Source organism: Haliotis rufescens, unplaced genomic scaffold (genome assembly GCF_023055435.1).
Source record: "Haliotis rufescens isolate VD_foot unplaced genomic scaffold, xgHalRufe1.0.p SCAF_30, whole genome shotgun sequence".
Lineage (NCBI taxonomy): Eukaryota > Metazoa > Mollusca > Gastropoda > Lepetellida > Haliotidae > Haliotis > Haliotis rufescens.
The window spans coordinates 5,257,180-5,278,921 of record NW_025964002.1 but is presented as its reverse complement, the minus strand read 5'-3'; the positions used below and the strand labels follow the sequence as shown (position 1 = coordinate 5,278,921).

General features: G+C 44.8%; 1 protein-coding gene across 1 annotated transcript; it reads left to right on the top strand.

Annotated features, from left to right (window-relative positions):
* The first annotated feature begins 673 nt into the window (after nt 1–673).
* On the top strand, nt 674–14,620 carry LOC124125757 (probable methyltransferase-like protein 24). Its single transcript, XM_046489122.2, has 6 exons — nt 674–963; nt 6,504–6,690; nt 7,684–7,800; nt 9,592–9,663; nt 12,510–12,681; nt 13,665–14,620. Exons 1-6 carry the CDS (start codon nt 831–833, stop codon nt 13,962–13,964), a joined length of 981 nt encoding a protein of 326 aa, XP_046345078.2. The 5' UTR covers nt 674–830; the 3' UTR covers nt 13,965–14,620.
* Nucleotides 14,621–21,742: the final 7,122 nt, after the last annotated feature.

Sequence of the window (21,742 nt, the reverse complement as noted above, 5' to 3'; positions counted from 1 at the left end):
ACCAATGGTTATCTTTCAACCAGCCCCCACCACCACACACACAGTAGTAGCAAGACCAGGGGCTCGTTCGAACCAACGATCATAACTTTCAGCCACGCCTAATGGGCGTAACTCTTCACGGCGAATTGTAGTGAGTGAGTGAGTGAGTTGGATTTAACGCCGCTTTTAACAGTATGCCGGTTATATCACGGCGTGTCAGCTTAATGTGGGAGGAAAGCGTTTACCACTTCGGTGAAACCCACGAGTTCGGGTATGGTGCTGACAAACCTAGAAACATAATCGGGGCGAACCGGGATTCGAACCCACAATCATAGGTTTCTGGCGTAGCCAAGGGACGCAACTCTGCACAGCGAATCGCGGCGCCTTAGACGACTGGGCCACCCGTGCCCACCACGGCGAATTGTAAACCCTACCCCCACCCAAGTGTTGATGAAGTCTTAACACATCCAATAGCTCGTCCTTAAGTTTGTTTATTACTTTGTTTTGTTTTCCGAAAATATAACTCGTTTTGATGACAGTTCTTTAGATTTTACTTGACGGTTCAGTGACCCTGTCAATATCAAGGGTAAGCTTGGTTCATCTGTTGGCAGGTAATCATAATACGTTCCGCTTCGTTCCCCGAGCGTATCAGAAACGACATTTCCCTTGAGTTGAATGTAGCTCAAAATCCACAAGCTTCCCATCTTATAACAAAAGCCGTCAGCTTGGGGTGCACTCAGTCTTGTGTGCAAGCTGACACGTTGACAGTGGGATACACTGAATCAGTCACTCGGAATATCTCCAAACATACCGATCAACAATCCGATCGAATACACCCCGCTTACTCTACGATGAGACGAATCACTTTGGGAAAGCTTTTCATCGGTGTGTCCACCGTGGCATTGACAATATTTGTGTTCGTTTCCTTGAGTGACACAATATCTTCACGAAACAAAAAGGAAATTGACGAATTAGTCCATGCGGGTAAGTCAATATATGATGCTACGTTTCATTGTAATATATAATTTATAAATATTTCACCTGTGAAATCTAGATGTATATGTTACACCCAATCTGTGCAACTCCCCATTGCATGCATTGGACGGGCCGTTTGCCGAATGCGTGTAATGTGCAAACAATTATTTGCTCATTGCATGCAAATGCAAATGTAGCAGGTCGTGGAGTCATCCTACAGATGACATCCTTACCTTGTCAGCCTGCTGACGGGGTTAACCTCTTTGGTCATATGGACAAGACGTCCGACCTCGGATCTGAAGGTCCGTGGTTCGAATCCCATCACGGGACTCGGAACTTTTATGGCCGCTACACAAATATAATTATCAAAATATTTCACAATATGGACAACCAGCTTGTTCATATCACGCAATGGGCAGGTAATTGTTCTGCCCAAAGCACGCAATTGAAATTGGTATTGTTTTACAAATACATCGTGATGCTTATAAGACATTTTGAAATTTTAATAACGTTTATTGAATAAAACGCCCCTGGTCCGTGATTAAACATTCATGCTGGTACTGTGGTATGGATGTGTACACAACATGGCAGACCCGTGAAGATCCGGGGTAGAATAGGTCTTCAGCAACCCATGCTTGCCGTAAAAGGCGACAGTGCTTGTCGTAAAAGGCGACTAACGGGATCGGGTGGTCAGGTTCGCTAACTTGGTTGATGCAGGTCATTGTATCCCAACAGCGTGGATCAATGATCATGATGTAAATCACTGGATTGTCTGGTCCAGACTGGATTATTTACAAACAACCGTCATATAGCTGGAATATTGCTGAGTGCGGCGTTAAACAACAAACAAACAACAAAACAAACGGCATGGTGACTTTGTCGAAGACGTTAAGCAACTTGACGAAACCAAGGAAGGTGCTAACAGGTAAAGGGTTATAATCAGGTGAGGTTTGGGCTTCGAACCCACGGTCGGCTGTCTGGGGAAGCTAAGAAGACAGGCGCTGGCTTCACCAAATCAGGGACGCGTGAATCGTGATAAACAAAGATCGTAGTTTGATTATTTTACAAATGCTACTAAAATGATGAAGTTCTACATGCATATAAAGTATTTACTGTTGCTGTGCTCACTGTACGTCACAATGCCGATCACTTTCGAATGGACAACTTTAAAATATATTCTGCAATTCGGATTACCCTGGGCCTGACCTACATTGTACCTTGTCGAAACAATAGTGGAATCAGTGTGTTAATATACAACTCTAATACTGGAGAAAAAAAGAAATTTTAACTCAATAAATATTTGGCATTCTTTCAATTTATCATATGTGACTATATTACAAGAAAAGAATTTCGAAATTAATAAATGTTTACCAAAACAATATGTGGCCAAAGTAGCGTTGATTATACTGCGTTCTGATCTTTTCCAAGTAATATTTTTATCGGCACCATACCCGTGCTCGTGGGTTTCACCAAAGTGGAAAACGTCTGAGATTTGCATCACTTCTGGCTTTCCTCCCACATGAATTATGCAATGCATTGCTCATACTGCGCTCTGATCTTTTCCAATGTAATATTTTGTCAGCAAAGAAGTAAACGTCTGAGACCTGCATCACATCGGGCTTGCCTCTCACATTAAGCTGACATATCTTGATAAACCGGTGTTCTGTTTAAAGCGGCGTTAAACCAAACTCACTCACTCACACATTCCAGTGTAATATCATCTGAGCATCACCAGTCAAGACATATCTCAGACAGGATCAGGTCTCGGTCGTGGTGACCTCACTGGTTACGTAATACACACCAGCTATCACCCGGATGCACAATGCGATCGTTTCAACTGACATGTACTATTTACGTGTCAAACAAAATTTGCACCACTTGATATGCTTGGCACACACATTTCTATACAAGGAGCGGAGTATTTACATTTCAAGATCAAACTGACATTTAGATTAAGGGATAGTTCTGCTCTGAGATAAACATTTATCGTGCGTTGGACTCTCAAAATGTTTTTTTTTTTAAATTTATCATCAAAATGATCGACATCATATTGTGTAAACATTTCGAAAATACTTACGCGGAATTGGCAGTGGTGGTACTGCAGTGTACTCTTGTGACAAGCGAAAGAGTAGGGGGCGCGATTTGCACATGCTCCGTCAGTATGCAACGTCTTAAGACGGAGTGTGTAGATGTGGGATAAATGGTAATACCCTTGCTGGTCACGCCGGGCATGTAATCGAAACCCATTATTCATGCTATCAACCACTGGCTAGTATTACAAACCACTGGCTAGTATTACAGACCGATGGCTAGTATTATCAACCACTGGCTAGTATTACCAACCACTTGCTAGTATTATCATCCAGTGGCTAGTATTACCAACCTCTTGCTGGTATTACCAACCACTTGCTGGTAATACCCACCACTGGCTAGTATTACCAACCACTGGCTAGTATTACCCACCACTGGCTAGTATTACCCACCACTGGCTAGTATTACCCACCACTGGCTAGTATTACCCACCACTGGCTAGTATTACCAACCACTGGCTAGTATTACCCACCACTGGCTAGTATTACCAACCACTGGCTAGTATTACCCACCACTGGCTAGTATTACCAACCACTGGCTAGTATAACCAACCACTGGCTAGTATAACCAACCACTGGCTAGTATCACCAACCACTGGCTAGTATAACCACCACTGGCTAGTATCACCAACCACTGGCTAGTATAACTACCACTGGCTAGTATAACCACCACTGGCTAGTATCACCAACCACTGGCTAGTATCACCAACAACTGGCTAGTATAACCAACCACTGGCTAGTATAACCACCACTGGCTAGTATTACCAACCACTGGCTAGTATCACCAACCTCTTGCTGGTATTACCAACCACTGGCTAGTATCACAAACCACTGGCTAGTATAACCACCACTGGCTAGTATAACCACCACTGGCTAGTATAACCACCACTGGCTAGTATTACCAACCGATGGCTAGTATTACCAACCACTGGCTAGTATAACTAACCTCTGGCTGGTATTATCAACCAATGGCTAGTATAACCAACAAAGTCAAACTCAGTTACCTAAAGGCGTTCATAGCTGCTCATATATTCAATCGCTGGTTTTCAAAAGATATAGTACAAAACACATCAAAGCTAGAAAATATCAGTAGTCAGTGAAAATTATATGAATGGATCATTGAAAATCAGCGATGACACCAGGTCTTCGCGAAAACGGTATCCATGGCTGCCCTGCCAGTAGAACACGCCGCTCACACAATTTGTATAAAAAAGTAAGTGTTTGCTGTCTGACGCAAGTCTAGGTTCGAATATTTACGGACCACCGTGATATGGCTGCTAGTTAATTCACTCACTACTCAACAAACTACTTCGCAGCTTTGTCAGCTTACATGTCCTGACCAATGGGACAACCCATGCTTGTCTCCCGTGGGGGTTCCGGGTAAGAAAAGAGTTCCCCAGCAACCCATGCTTGTCTCCCCATGGGGATCCCGGGTAAGAATATAGGTCCCAGCTACCCATGCTTGTCTCCCTGTGGGGATCCCGGGTAAGAATATAGTTCCCCAACAACCCATGCTTGTCTCCCCGTGGGGATTCTGGGTAAGGATATAGGTCCCCAGCAACCCATGCTTGTCTCCCCGTAGGGATTCCGGGTAAGAATATAGGTCCCAGCAACCTATGCTTGTCTCCCTATGGGGAATCCAGGTAAGAATATAGGTCCCCAGCAACCTAATCTTGTCTCCCCGTGGGGATCCCGGGTAAGAATATAGGTCCCAGCAACCCATGCTTATCTCCCCGGGGAATTCCGGGTAAGAATATAGGTCCCAGCACCCATGCTTGTCTCCCCATGGGGATTCCGGGTAAGAATATAGGTCCCCAGCAACCCATGCTTGTCTCCCCATGGGGATTCCGGGTAAGAATATAGGTCCCCAGCAACCCATGCTTGTCTCCCTGTGGGGATCCCGGGTAAGAATATAGTTCCCCAGCAACCCGTGCTTGTCTCCCTGTGGGGATTTCGGGTAAGAATATAGGTCCCCAGCAACCCGTGCTTGTCTCCCTGTGGGGATTTCGGGTAAGAATATAGGTCCCCAGCAACCTATTCTTGTCTCCCCGTGGGGATCCCGGGTAAGAATATAGGTCCCAGCAACCCATGCTTATCTCCCCGGGGAATTCCGGGTAAGAATATAGGTCCCAGCACCCATGCTTGTCTCCCCATGGGGATTCCGGGTAAGAATATAGGTCCCCAGCAACCCATGCTTGTCTCCCCATGGGGATTCCGGGTAAGAATATAGGTCCCCAGCAACCCATGCTTGTCTCCCTGTGGGGATCCCGGGTAAGAATATAGTTCCCCAGCAACCCGTGCTTGTCTCCCTGTGGGGATTTCGGGTAAGAATATAGGTCCCCAGCAACCCGTGCTTGTCTCCCTGTGGGGATTTCGGGTAAGAATATAGGTCCCCAGCAACCTATTCTTGTCTCCCCGTGGGGATCCCGGGTAAGAATATAGTTCCCCAGCAACCCGTGCTTGTCTCCCTGTGGGGATTTCGGGTAAGAATATAGGTCCCCAGCAACCCGTGCTTGTCTCCCTGTGGGGATTTCGGGTAAGAATATAGGTCCCCAGCAACCTATTCTTGTCTCCCCGTGGGGATCCCGGGTAAGAATATAGGTCCCAGCAACCCATGCTTATCTCCCCGGGGAATTCCGGGTAAGAATATAGGTCCCAGCACCCATGCTTGTCTCCCCATGGGGATTCCGGGTAAGAATATAGGTCCCCAGCAACCCATGCTTGTCTCCCCATGGGGATTCCGGGTAAGAATATAGGTCCCCAGCAACCCATGCTTGTCTCCCTGTGGGGATCCCGGGTAAGAATATAGTTCCCCAGCAACCCGTGCTTGTCTCCCTGTGGGGATTTCGGGTAAGAATATAGGTCCCCAGCAACCCGTGCTTGTCTCCCTGTGGGGATTTCGGGTAAGAATATAGGTCCCCAGCAACCTATTCTTGTCTCCCCGTGGGGATCCCGGGTAAGAATATAGTTCCCCAGCAACCCGTGCTTGTCTCCCTGTGGGGATTTCGGGTAAGAATATAGTTCCCCAGCAACCCGTGCTTGTCTCCCTGTGGGGATTTCGGGTAAGAATATAGGTCCCAGCAACCTATTCTTGTCTCCCCGTGGGGATTCTTGGTTAGAATATTGGTCCCCAGCAGCCCAAGCAGACTATGACGCGATCGGATGGCCTGGCTCGCTGACGAGGCTGATGCACGTTATCGCACCCCAACCGTGTGGATTGATGCAACCGATGTCAATCAATGGTTTGTCTGGTCCAGACTCGATTTTTATAGACCGCCGTCATGCAGCAGGAATATATTACTAAAAGCGGCATAACCCCCCCCCCCCCCCCCCCCCCCAAACATCAACCAAACAAGCAAAACATTTTCCCCGACACTGGCTGAAACTGTGCAACGAGTCCAGGTGTATAATCTTTAGAATGTGACCAATATTACCCAAACCTATTGAACAATGTTTCAGTTCAGAGATTGCGGAAGCTTGCCAAGACCAAAGGTATTCATGTCCAGGAAGAGGGAACCTACCCGGCTGCACCAGGCACGGGGGACAAAGTCACTGGCAGGGGCGAACCAAATATATCCGAGAACCTTCAGGGTGGCTCCAGTTTCCGGATAACTGAGTACTGGCAGGCCAGTTCCCTGATAAAATGGTCAGTATGGCAATAGAACGTTCCACACAATTTCATATTGAAATGGGGGCACGGGTGGCCAGTCGTCTAAGGCGCCGCGATTCGCTGGGCAGAGTTGCGTCCCTTGGGTACGCAAGAAACCCGGTTCTCCCCGATTATGTTTCAAGGTTTGTCAGCACCATATCCGTGCTCGTGGGTTTCACCCAAAACATGAACCAGACGCTATGCAGAGTTACGCCTCCTAGGTGTCCTTTGATCGAATCCTAGATTGAACTGATAGGGTCCTTTCTTTGTAAGTATCACCATACCCGTGCTCGTGGGCTTCACTGAGGACCTGATCGTTTAAGATTAAGGATTGTAGTCCCACTAGACACTGTATGAAATACTTAAATGCGGCTTTTATCCAAACTCATTCAATCAACGAAGTGCAAACTGGGGGTAGTGGGTTAGCCTAGCGGTTAAAACAATCGTTCGTCACGCCGATTGCCCGGGTTCGATTCTCACATGAGGAACCCATTCTGCTGATACTGATGGAATATTGCTAAAAACGGCGTAAAACAATTCTCACTACCTCACTCAACCTGTGTGGGTACCACTGTGCCATTAGGTGCCATTAGGATTACCATTAGGTCTCATATACACACAGGAGATGATTGTGAATCAATGTTATTCTAGAAGAACGTTCACACAACACCTGGCGCTTTTGATATGACGAAGCTCAACTTCATCTTCAACCCGTGAATATCCGGGGTAGAATTGGTCTTCAGCAACCCATGCTTGCCGTAAAAGGCAGTTATGCTTGTCGTAAAAGGCGACTAACGGGATCGGGTGGTCAGGCTCGCTGACTTGGTTGTTGCATGTCAATGTATCCCAAATGCGTAGATTAATGCTCATGATGTCAATCACTGGATTGTCTGGTCCAGACTCGATTATTTACAGACTGCCGCCATATAGCTGGAATATTGCGGCGTTAAACAAAAAACAAACAAACTTTATCCACATGTCTATTTTCAGGGATTTTGAGAAACCGCCAGAATATGACTGTAAGAATAAATCCTCGGCCGGAATATACTTCATCTGCCAAGATCCTCCATTTACCATCAAGCCACCCTGCATCGCATACTCCTTTGGGTAAGTCTTGTAGGGCTGTAGCCAGCTTTCAGGTAAGCTTGGCGGTGGGGTAGCCAAGTGGTTAAAGCGTCACGCCGAAGACCCGGGTTCGATTTCCCTACATGAGTAAATTATGTAAAGCCCATTTCTGGTATCCCCTGCTGTGATATTACTGAAATATTGCGACGTAAAACCATACTCACTCACTCACTTTTGAGTAAGCTCTATACTGCAGATGCCACGTTAGGTATTGATTATAAGTTTATGAATGTACACGCGTAGTATCTTGTATCGGATCTAACTGTATGTTTCTGTTGTCATCATGTCAACGATTTCCTCCCTATGTCAAACCGCCTCCGTGGTCTGGTGGTAGAGCGTCCGCCCGGAGAGCGGAAGGTCCGGGGTTCGATCCTCGGCCGCGTCATACCAAAAGACGTTAAGATGGTACTTGTTGTTACCCTGTCTGGCGCTCGGCATTAAGGGGCTCAAACAAGGACTGGTCGGCTCGGAGTCAGTATACTGTGTCTGAGTGGGGTATTTCATGTTAAACTGCGACATGATATCTCAGTGTGCTCGCACTATAAATCGGCATCACTCCGGATTAGTACAAGCAGCCACACACACACGTGCATGCACGTCGCTATATAAGTGCAATAAACTTGGACGCGACGTTAAACCCAATTTCACCTCACCTCCTATGTCAAACTACCTGGCAGAAGAAAGTAAACACGTGAATATTGGATGGGACCAAAATAGTAAATGTTATCAGAACGTTACAAGGATGAAAACAGCCGCTTCAATCAAACCATCACCCATTGGTGTATATTTTCTTTTGCCAGGCAGTTTATTTTAGTCTTATACAAAGCAAAGGCTGGGCTCCTGTCTATTAGTGTGAAGAAGCGCATACGTGGCTGCTTGCTTAAACGTGTAACCAGTTACGGTATACACCTACATTGTCTTCTTCTGGGTCTCAAAGGATGCCACCTTCTAGATCTCAAAGGATGCCATCTTCTGGGTCTCAAAGGATGCCATCTTCTGGATCTCAAAGGATGCCATCTTCTAGATCCCAAAGGATGCCATCTTCTGGGTCTCAAAGGATGCCATCTTCTGGGTCTCAAAGGATGCCATCTTCTGGATCTCAAAGGGATGCCATCGTCTGGATCTCAAAGGATGCCATCTTCTGGGTCGCAAAGGATGCCATCTTCTAGATCTCAAAGGATGCCATCTTCTGGGTCTCAAAGGATGCCATCTTCTGGGTCTCAAAGGATGCCATCTTCTGGGTCTCAAAGGATGCCATCTTCTGGGTCTCAAAGGATGCCATCTTCTGGATCTCAAAGGATGCCATCTTCTAGATCTCAAAGGATGCCATCTTCTGGGTCTCAAAGGATGCCATCTTCTAGATCTCAAAGGATGCCATCTTCTAGATCTCAAAGGATGCCATCTTCTGGATCTCAAAGGATGCCATCTTCTGGGTCTCAAAGGATGCCATCTTCTGGATCTCAAAGGGATGCCATCTTCTGGGTCTCAAAGGATGCCATCTTCTGGGTCTCAAATGGTGCCATCTTCTGGATCTCAAAGGATGCCATCTTCTGGATCTCAAAGGATGCCATCTTCTAGATCTCAAAGGATGCCATCTTCTGGGTCTCAAAGGATGCCATCTTCTAGATCTCAAAGGATGCCATCTTCTGGATCTCAAAGGATGCCATCTTCTGGGTCTCAAAGGGATGTTAGCTTTACACAACGCCGATCAACGTTTTAGGTCTCGACGTTCAAGTTATAGGAAATAACCACTTAAATATTTCTTTTTTTCAGTGTCTATACGAAATGGGCGTTTGAGGAAACTCTTGGCAGAATGGGATGTGACACACATTCGTTTGATCCCAGGTACAGTGATGGTGAACGTAAAAATATGAATATTCCTTGGACACATTTTATTTCTCAAAACTCGGACTGTTTGATAAACACCACTCACACGCTCGCTAACCCACACACTCTCTCACACACACACTCACACACATACACTCACACACATACACTCACACACACACTCACACACACACTCACAAACACACTCACAAACATTCTTACCCATACACTCTCTCACACACTCATTCTTACGTGGCAGTCATGCCCTACTATCCGCCCAGGATACAATTTCAGCATTTCAATAAATCACATGACAACATTCTAAATAGTGTAACACAGTTTTGTGACTGGTCGTGCCCTGAAAAGCGACTGAACAGTGATCTTACATCTAACATAGCAGTCCATGCACAGTGCTCTCCCTTGCATTGTGCTCGGCATGTCAGTGACCCGGACACGTTTATCACGTGTTAGCTGCTGTACTGTGAGTGAGTGAGTGAATGAGTTGGGTTTAACGCCGCTCTTAACATTATTCCAGTTATATCACGGCGTGTCAGCTTAATGTGGGAGGAAAGCCCAAAGTGATGCAGGGTCTCAGACGTTTACCACTTCGGTGAAACCCACGAGCACGGGTATGGTGCTGACAAACCTAGAAACATAATTGGGGCGAACCGTGATTCGATCCCACAATCATAGGTTTCTGGCGTGTCCAGGGGACGCAACTCCTCACAGCGAATCGCGGCTCTTTAGACGACTGGGCCATCCATGCCCCCAGCTGCTGTACTGAACGCACACTCGTATATGTAAAATGAGTTTAAAAACACTTCTGGGGACTTGTCACGATGCTGTTGGCTGGTATCAGCTGTTGTCTGTTCACAATGCTGTTGGCTGGTATCAGCTGTTGTCTGTTCACAATGCTGTTGACTGGTATCAGCTGTTGTCTGTTCACAATGCTGTTGACTGCTATCAGCTGTTGTCTGTTCACAATGCTGTTGACGGATATGAGCTGTTGTGCTATTAACTACTGATATGTTTCGGCTATAATCGCTTACCCGAAGACAGCCATGACGTAGTATTGTTTTTGATTAAACAAAAGTAGAATGAAACTAGCGTTGATTGATAACATGCATATCGTGCCGGGGGCGTTACTTGTTACTCATGCTATCAACCACTAGTCTGCCCGGCTCAGATTTTATTTTCATGGACACCTGTGGTTCAGTTGGAATATTGCTGACTCCGGCGGAAAACAATATTTACTCCACTTCTTACCGTTTTCCTTCCACATGGAGCTGACACACCCTGATATATACAACTTGTATTACATCCACGTGCTTGTACACCATTTGTACAAGTACACATTGCGTCTTACATGTGCAAGTCACTGTCTTCATGTATTGTAAATGCTGATTTACTCATTTTGTTTCAATATGTTGTCTGTATATAACATGTGAAACTGAAATATAATAGAAGTAACTTAAAGATGTTTTGCTTTCATTAAGGACTAAACATACAAACTGGTTTTCAGACAAACGCAAACACATATTGAAGTCAATTCTTTTAAATTAATAAATCAACAGTGATAACTTCACAGACTGTTTATTTTATCATACACACACACACACACACACACACACACACACACACACACACACACACACACACACACACACACACACACACACACACACACACACACACACACACACACACACACACACACACACACACACACACACACACACACACACACACACACACACACACACACACACACACACACACACACACAAATTAGATAATACTAAATCAGTGATTTCTGTCAGCGCAAAATGCAATCTAAGCCCTATTATCTACCAATCAGGAAAGCGTATTATGTTGTTCGTTGCTGGGCATGGCCTAATTTTGTTTCGGTTTATGAATACATTTAAACGCAAAATACATTGTTGGGTTAGGCAATGAAATGTCATGAAAACACTTGCAACTTATCAAAACAATCACAGTAATTAAACGGTTTTGTTAAATATGTTAGCATTCTTATTTCAGTATTTATTTGGGGACACGGGTGACCCAGTCACGTAAGCCGGAACAAGTCGATGTCCCAAGTTGCGTCCCTTGGACACACCAGAAACCTATGATTGTGGGTTCAAATCCCGGTTCGCCCCGATTATGTTTCTAGGTTTGTCTGCACCATACCCGTGCTCGTGGGTTACACCGAACTGGTAAACGTCTAAGACCTGCATCACTTCTGGCTTTTCTCCCATATAAAGCTGACACGCCGCGATATAACTGGAATACTGTTAAAGCGGCGTTAAACCCAACTCACTCACTCACTATTTCATTAAGATCCGGGAAAGAATAGGTCTTCAGCAACCCACGCTTGCCGTAAAAGGCGATTATGCTTGTCGTAAGAGGCGACTAACGGGATCGGGTGGCCAGGCTCGCTGACTAGGTTGATGCATGTCATCGATCCCAATTGCGTAGATCGATGCTCATGATATCAATCACGGGATTGTCTGGTCCAGACTCGATTGTTTACAGACAGTCGTCATATACAGTAAACTACGGTTATAACGAACTCAAAGGGACCACTAATTTTAGTTCGTTATAACCGTAGTTCGTAATAAGCATATATACGGAATAATAAAGCAGTTAGTCGGGACAAAAAAGTAAGTTCGTTATATCCGTCAGTTCGTTATAGGCGTGTTCGTTATAAGCGTAGTTTACTGTAGCTGTAATATTGCTGAGAGCGATGTCAAACAACCAACCAACCAACCAACCAACACTATTGTCAGTGTATCTCTAACACTGAAAACTGCGGGTCTGACGATATGCCACACACGTGTTGATAGGGAACAATCTATTTGCAGTGTGAAATGGGACGACCACATACACAAGGGCGTGGTCAACTTCCACAAGCTGGGCATCGGGGCAGAGGACACCGACACCTACAAGCCTGCCCGGGGGATGTACGTGAAAGAGGATCAGACGTGGAAGATGAGGACGCTGCCGTCCATCATGAAGATGCTGGGTCACGAGGGGGTAGGTTGGATAGCGACATGACGCCATATGGTCCTGCGGTCTGTAGATGACCTCTGATCGGAGTAGGGTAGGCAAAGCAGGATGTCGTAATGTTCGAATCTGTAAACACAGGTTCGTCTGGTTCAGACCTACGGGAAAGTCGAACATTGCACTTGCGGCGTAAAACAAGATTCCGTCGTGTTCGGAGCAGTTTAATGAAGTGATACCTCCCTCCGTTATAAGGAAGTAAGGTGAGGTGAAATGGGGTTTAACGTCGCGTCCTAGAATATTGCACTTATATAGCGACGTGCATGTACGTGTGTGTGTTTTGTGTGACTGCTTGTACTAGTCCGGACTGATGTCGATTTATAGTGCTAGCCCACTGAGATACCATGCCGCAGTTTAACATGAATACCCCACTCAGACACAGTATAGTGACTCCGAGCCGACCAGTCCTTGTTTTATCCCCTTAATGCCGAGCGCCAGACAGGGTAACAACAAGTACCATCTTTAATGTCTTTTGGTATGACACGGCCAGGGATCGAACCCCGGACTTCCGCTCTCCGGGCGGACGCTCTACCACTAGATCACGGAGGCGGTCCCGCTAAAAGGATGTGTAATGGTGATACTATGGAATACTGTAAGGGACATTCTCGCAATCTCGTATTCTCTCGATATCGACCTTTGAAAACAAGCTAAACATCCCAACAGTATTCAACAGGACACCCAAAAAACAGAAGTATGGCTTTAGATACCAAAGCCGTAAACTCGCACATTCATCAAATATTGAAGAAAGTAACACGTCTCGGTAACTTCGTGAGGCGATGGGGTAGCCCAGTGGTTAAAGCGTTCACTCGTCACGCCGAAGACCTGGGTTCGATGCCCAACATGGGTACAATGAAGCTCACTTTTGGTGTCCCCTTCCCGTCATATTGCTGGAATATTGCTAAAAGCGGCGTAAAACCATACTCACTCACTCAGTAACGTTCTGTTGTTCATTTCAGAAAGTGATTGACGTGCTAAAGGTGGACGTGGAGGGGTTTGAGTGGGCCATGATGCGGCAGATGCTAGACACTGGCATCATCCACCGCGTGCGTCAGTTCATTATCGAGTGGCACCTGGTTCGGGACTTCCCGGCCAAGCAGACGTACATGGATCTGCTTCGCCTTTACTACAGGATGAAGGATGCGGGATTCCGCACGTTCTCCGTGGATTTCAGGTTCCCGGGATTTTCTTTGAAACGATGGAGAATACAATCGGATGTGATGTATGTAAATACCAAGTTTAGTCCAAATAGCCAGTAGTTGCTCAGCCTGTATGTTTCAATGGATGGCGTGTTGTACATGAGCTTATGTAAATGATGTGATTGATATATTCGGCTGTTCATGTAGTAATGCCGTGTTTGTTTATTGAATATCAGTTTTTTTCTTAGTTCTATATTGTGATGCAATTGAACATCACACACACACACACATGTATATATCATAACGCCGATCCGGGGAGGGGGAGTGTCAGGGGGGCGCGCTCGTCTCATTGTTTACAATAGCGTACAAAAAACATGTACGTCTTGGACTACACACGGCGATTGTTTACCGATTGAATTGTGTGCATTCCTGTATTATTTGTTTTACTTGAAACCACCTCTTGCCGTCCACCACCTCTGTTAAAAACCTGTATAATATACAGTTAAGCAGAACGTGTATTGGTTTAAAACTGCACGTGTACCCACCCCTGGGGTTTCCTTTACCACACATGCGGAGCACTTAAATTAAAAAAATGGGTCGGGTGATCTACCTTTTTACGACATAGTATATTTACAGGTCGCCGTCATACATATTATTGCAGAGTGTTGAACAACAAACATGTTCTCATATTGTAAGTTAATAGTGTTAATGCCCCATCACACATCCCAAGCGTTTTCTACTATCTGCCGCCCCCAACTGACCCCCCACGTCCTCCCCCTCCCCCTCCCCCTCCCCCTGCCCCCAACTCTCCGCCCACCCCTCCATGCTTCAGTTTTTGTGTTTATGGATGCCAGAATGTACATAATATATTTTATGTATTTGTATATTATAACGATATTTTGCATAGTTTAATATGAATTGGCATATATGATGTATACCGATCTTAGTTAAGCAGAAACTGATTTGATGTCCACATTTGGTAATAAATAGTTCTACTTTGAGCAGCGATCGCAATGCTTTACTGGATGTTAACTGCCTGTAGCTACAGATCCAGCAAGCCAACGAAGCGCTCGTACAATTCACGTCAGGGTATGACTTGTAATTTTTGCAGCCTTGTGATAAAGGGGTGAAAAATTGGGCATGGCATATAAAAGATATGATGTGTACAAATGGTTTTACATATATGTGGTTAAATCCTTGGTCTGTAAATCCTATGTTATTTGTCTCTTTGTTTAAACAAAGACTTACTGATAATTATATACAAACATGGAACTCAGATCTCAATAATAGTAGAAAGTTGATGTTGTACAGAAATCTAAAAGTAACTTTTGGTTATGAACTATATCTCAATATATTACCACAGGGTCTACGAAAATATGTAACAATGATTAGAATATCGAGTCACAAGTTAAAAATGGAAGTTGGACGATATGTCAACGTTATCAAAGCTCTAAGTACTGTGATTATTGTCAAGCTAGAAGTGTTAACGTACTTGAAGATGAGTATCATTTTCTATTAATATGTCCCAAATATAAAGATATCAGAGTAAAATATATACATAAATACTATTGGGAAAGGACATTTGAATTAAAACTAGTTAGCCTGCTACAAACAAGTTGTAAAACACAACTGTTATACATTTCTAAATATATTAAATCCTGCTTACAGTAAATATGAAATCGTGTCCTACCTCCATTGTCAATATACATTTTGGTTGTATCAGTTAGACGAGGGGCTGAAGCCCAAGTCATTTTCATGAATAAATATCTGTTCTGTTCTGTTCTGTTCTGTTATAACTCCCTTGAACCACACAGCAAAGTTGTATATACCCATTAGGCTCCATATATGGTCTTGTTGGAGGAAATATTAGACAGTGTCCATTGGTGAACCTGACGTCAATTGCGGCGCATGTTGCGTCCCTAACGCGTGCCAAGATTGTGGGTTCGAATCCAACTGCGATTATAACCCTTGGTTTGTCAGCACCACACCCGTGCTCGTGGGTCTCACTGACGTGGGGACCGCCTAAGACATGAATCACTTGGGTGTTTCCCTCCACGTTTAATGTACACGGCGTAATTTTAATGAGAAATTTCTCAAAACCGCGTCAAACAGTGTCTGTTCTCAGTGCTGGTAACAGCGAATGAAGCGCTCATACAATCGCCTTAACGCACACAGACGTCATATGTTAAAATAAATGGGTATGTGACAGTGTCAGTGCTAGTCTCATGGGTATATTCAACTTTTCAGATTTGGATAGATCGTAACAACGTTAATGCAAATATCGTGTACAAAATATCGAAAGCTTAGCGTCAATCAAGTTAATTGCACGTTTGTCCTGTATATCAATGTCTAAGGCTGAAACGAAAATAAAGTAGTCGGAGCCTTTATATACAGAGGCTCTATATATGGAGTTGTTGGAGGAAATTAGATCCAATGTTACACGCTTGATCGCACAATCTACCTCCAAAATTACACGCTTGATCGCACAACATGCCCCTGTCTGTCAGCGACCCGTTTCTACGGGCAAATTGACATTTTCCCACACTTCGCAACTATATTGCATTATTGGAAGAATTATGTGGTCAAATGCCTTAAATAAACAATGAAGAGGTCAATATAAATTTCTTGCTTTAGCTAATAACCAATACATAGCTTTCAGACCTTGATTCCTTTAGGCTTTAACTGTCTGATTAAATTTCTATTTTTGTGAAATGTTAAACCTAAATATACATATGTATCAACAATTTTTATTGGTGTATCACCATATCTAAAATACAATATCTTTTTTGTGGCTAGCCCAGAACCAAATATAACTATCTTTGTTTTACTAACGTTGAGTTGAAATTTCCACTTCAAACAATAATCTTTAAAAACATTCAAAGTGTTCTTCAACTGTTCAGGACTTTCGGCTAATAACACAGTGTCATCGGCGAATATCAGCATAAATGTAAGTGCAAATCCTAAAACAACCAAAATTCTAACCCCCTGACAAGCTGAACTACCAAGGTATGACTCAATGTCATATATAAATAAAGAGAAAAGCAGAGGCGATAAATTGTCTTCTTGGTGAACTCCTTTTTCAAAAGCAGAATAAGGATGATTTACTACCCAGAGATGAAAGACATGACTTAATATTATCATATATATTACCTTTAGAATCTTTCCAGATATACCATCGGACAATAATTGAATAATTAAACCTACCCCAAAACATTGTCAAACGACTTCTTGAAGTCAACAAATACAATTTTCTTCTGACTTGAGAGTGACAATTAAACCCCATAAGACAATATTATCTGTCGTTGCGTAGCCCTGAAGGAAGAGTGCCTGAGCCTCACTTAAAATAGTATTACTTTCTACAAAATTAGTGATGCGTTGATTCAGGACTGCCGTAAATAATTTTCCAAGACGTGACAGAATAGTAATTGGCCGGTAGTTTTCCGGGGTTACTCGCCAGTTCGCCTACGCTTCAATACGCCTGCAGGTTTTATGTAGGCGAATGGATCATCCCTATGTCAAAAATAGACTTCCCGATATGTCATTAAAACATTTCAAAGTAGATAAGACAACAGAAACTGACTGTTCATACAGCTTTATCTCACAGCAAAAAGATTAAATTACAGATTGTTTTGTGATCTCAGGTTCTCAGACTGTTAACACAGGTTCAATATTCATTACATTCAAACATCTCACTGCACAAAAGATTCAAGAACTGCTTCTGAACACATTGTCAATGACGGTATGTACATGGATGGTACCTTCTACACATGCCCAAGTTTATGGCTTCAGGTTTATGTGATCCACTGCTTACTACATGACCAGATTTATCATGTTGCCTGTTGCCTGCTTCCAAACAAGTCCTGGCCCCGGGATCAGAGCTACATATGCCAGACTATTCTACTTGAAGATGATGTTGATCTATTGTGACTTGTTATCTGTTGATCACTGTTGTATATTTATTCTATGGTACCTTCTACACATGCCCAAGTTTATGGCTTCAGGTTTATGTGATCCACTGCTTACTACATGACCAGATTTATCATGTTGCCTGTTGCCTGCTTCCAAACAAGTCCTGGCCCCGGGATCAGAGCTACATATGCCAGACTATTCTACTTGAAGATGATGTTGATCTATTGTGACTTGTTATCTGTTGATCACTGTTGTATATTTATTCTATGCATCATGAATAATAAAATCTCTCATATTAATGCCCAGAGTTTGTCAACTTGTTGAATACAAAATGCTCCAGGCCATTCTTCACAAAGGGTAGACGTGGACTATCAGACCATAACGTGTTGTTATAATACTGAAGGCAAAGTGGAGTGTAGGCGCCATGATACCAGTCCGTTGTCCGGGTAGCTTACCCTTCCTTTCTTTTTGTAAATTGGCTTGATGGCCCCAACTAGCCACGTTCTGGGACATGTCCATTTTCTAAGACTACATTACAAACACACGGATGTGACTACATTGTTTAGCGAGTTCCAAACTGAAGGTACCCTTGTTCTATGTGATGTAGTAAAACATATTTGTTAAAATTTTTTTTTTATCATTCTGCATGGTACAAATGTATCAGCTAAAAGCTCCGGCTGTCTGACGAAACCTCGAAAAGAATCATCTATATATAATTTAGATGCTGCAGCGCAAGGAGAACCATAACCAATAATATGAGAAAAACGTACTTTCTTCAATGAAGATCACCAAACTAAAACTGCTAGAAGACATATATATGTCTTGTCGGTCTTTGAAAAGGCAAAGGTTGTCATTTCAAAACAAACAATCAAGAGAACTATTAATCTATTTGGACATTACACGATTGTTTTACCAACGCCAGTTTGTACAATACTGGTGATGCTGACCGAAAGGTCAATGGCATTGCTTCATAGGGCTGATGTTCACGTCTTTGCTTGTGTTTGTGACGGGTGACACCGGTGGTGCATCACCACTATTTATTAGTGATTCATAAAAAAAGAAAAGAAGAGAATAATCATTTGCGGTTATGCGCCGACTTATTTTGGGGTGTAAAATGCAAAACAGTGATAACAATTGTAGGAATGGAATACTGAATATCAGTAATGACACCAGGTGTTCGAGAAAAGGATAAGCATACCCTGCCCTACCGCGGTAGCACCCGCCACCCGCGTCTTAGTAACATTGGGACATGTGTCATCCGGTCATAGACATTGGGACATGTGTCATCCGGACATGGACATTGGGGCATGTGTCATCCGGACATGGACACTGGGGCATGTGTCATCCGGACATGGACATTGGGACATGTGTCATCCGGACATGGACATTGGGGCATGTGTCACCCGGACATGGACATTGGGGCATGTGTCACCCGGACATGGACATTGGGGCATGTGTCATCCGGACATGGACATTGGGACATGTGTCATCCGGACATGGACATTGGGACATGTGTCGACCGGACATTGGCATTGGGGCATGTGTCACCCGGACATGGACATTGGGACATGTGTCATCCGGACATGGACATTGGGACATGTGTCGACCGGACATGGACATTGGGACATGTGTCACCCGGACATGGACATTGGGACACGTGTCACCCGGACATGGACATTGGGACGTGTGTCGACCGGACATGGACATTGGGATATGTGTCACCCGGACATGGACATTGGGGCACGTGTCATCCGGACATGGACATTGGGACACGTGTCATCCGGACATGGACATTGGGACACGTGTCATCCGGACATGGACACTTGGGCACGTGTCATCCGGACATGGACATTGGGACACGTGTCATCCGGACATGGACATTGGGACACGTGTCATCCGGACATGGACATTGGGACATGTGTCATCCGGACATGGACACTTGGGACACGTGTCATCCGGACATGGACACTTGGGCACGTGTCATCCGGACATGGACATTGGGACACATGTCATCCGGACATGGACACTTGGGCACGTGTCATCCGGACATGGACATTGGGACACGTGTCATCCGGACATGGACATTGGAGCACGTGTCATCCGGACATGGACATTGGGACACGTGTCATCCGGACATGGACACTTGGGACATGTGTCATCCGGACATGGACATTGGGACACGTGTCATCCGGACATGGACACTTGGGCACGTGTCATTCAGACATGGACATTGGGACACGTGTCATCCGGACATGGACATTGGGATATGTGTCATCCGGACATGGACATTGGGACACGTGTCATCCGGACATGGACATTGGGACATGTGTCATCCGGACATGGACATTGGGACATGTGTCATCCGGACATGGACATTGGGACATGTGCCATTCAGACATGGACACTTGGGGCATGTGTCATCCGGACATGGATATTGGGACAGGTGTCATTCAGACATGGACATTGGGGCATGTGTCATTCAGACATGGACATTGGGGCATGTGTCATTCAGACATGGACATTGGGACATGTGTCATTCAGACATGGATATTGGGACACGTGTCATCCGGACATGGACACTTGGGCACGTGTCATCCGGACATGGACATTGGGACACGTGTCATCCGGACATGGACATTGGGACACGTGTCATCCGGACATGGACATTGGGACATGTGTCATCCGGACATGGACACTTGGGACACGTGTCATCCGGACATGGACACTTGGGCACGTGTCATCCGGACATGGACATTGGGACACGTGTCATCCGGACATGGACACTTGGGCACGTGTCATCCGGACATGGACATTGGGACACGTGTCATCCGGACATGGACATTGGAGCACGTGTCATCCGGACATGGACATTGGGACATGTGTCATCCGGACATGGACATTGGGACAGGTGTCATCCGGACATGGACACTTGGGCACGTGTCATTCAGACATGGACATTGGGACACGTGTCATCCGGACATGGACATTGGGATATGTGTCATCCGGACATGGACATTGGGACACGTGTCATCCGGACATGGACATTGGGACACGTGTCATCCGGACATGGACATTGGGACATGTGTCATCCGGACATGGACATTGGGACATGTGCCATTCAGACATGGACATTGGGGCATGTGTCATTCAGACATGGACATTGGGACATGTGTCATCCGGACATGGATATTGGGACAGGTGTCATTCAGACATGGACATTGGGGCATGTGTCATTCAGACATGGACATTGGGGCATGTGTCATTCAGACATGGACATTGGGACATGTGTCATTCAGACATGGATATTGGGACATGTGTCATCCGGACATGGACATTGGGGCATAAGACATTTACAATTTCGATGAAACCCACGAGCACGGGTATGGTGCTGACAAACCCAGAAACATAATCGGGGCTAACCGGGATTCGAACCCACAATCATAGTTTTCTGGCGTGTCCAAGGGACGCAACTCTGCACAGCGAATCGCGGGGCCGAAGACGACTGGGCCACCCTTGCCCGCAGAAAATAAGAGAAATATCATGCTTTGAAGCACAGGTGGAAAACATATTCTGTGTCAAACAACAATTCTATCCGACCACTCAAGTGTACTACAATCACCTAGGGTCCTGCAGTTGCTGGAACCTAATATCCATCTGCTGCACTTTCACCTTACAGGTCTTTGTCCCATATGTAAACGCAATGTTTCGCTACTGACGTGTCAGTAAAACACCACCCTTCTACATCTTGCACCTCCTTTACCATGACAAGTTCGCTATGTGTAGAATAAAGCACGCCCGAGGGTTTCTGTGACATATAAATATCATAAAAACCCGAGGGGAAGTGTTCTATCGAACTTGTAAACCGAAAAAAGAAACTTAAAACAACATTTATCAACATCTTTGTGTTTCACACATACTTTCTATGAACCTTAGGTAACGGACGTAAACTATCTGTTGCTGGCGTGCGGTACTTCTACAAGACATTTACC

Coding starts and splice junctions, on each gene's coding strand:
- LOC124125757 (XM_046489122.2), top strand. CDS start 831: ATGAGACGAATCACTTTGGGAAAGCTTTTCATCGGTGTGTCCACCGTG. Junction 964..6,503: donor TGACGAATTAGTCCATGCGG/GTAAGTCAATAT, acceptor ACAATGTTTCAG/TTCAGAGATTGCGGAAGCTT. Junction 7,801..9,591: donor TGCATCGCATACTCCTTTGG/GTAAGTCTTGTA, acceptor TCTTTTTTTCAG/TGTCTATACGAAATGGGCGT.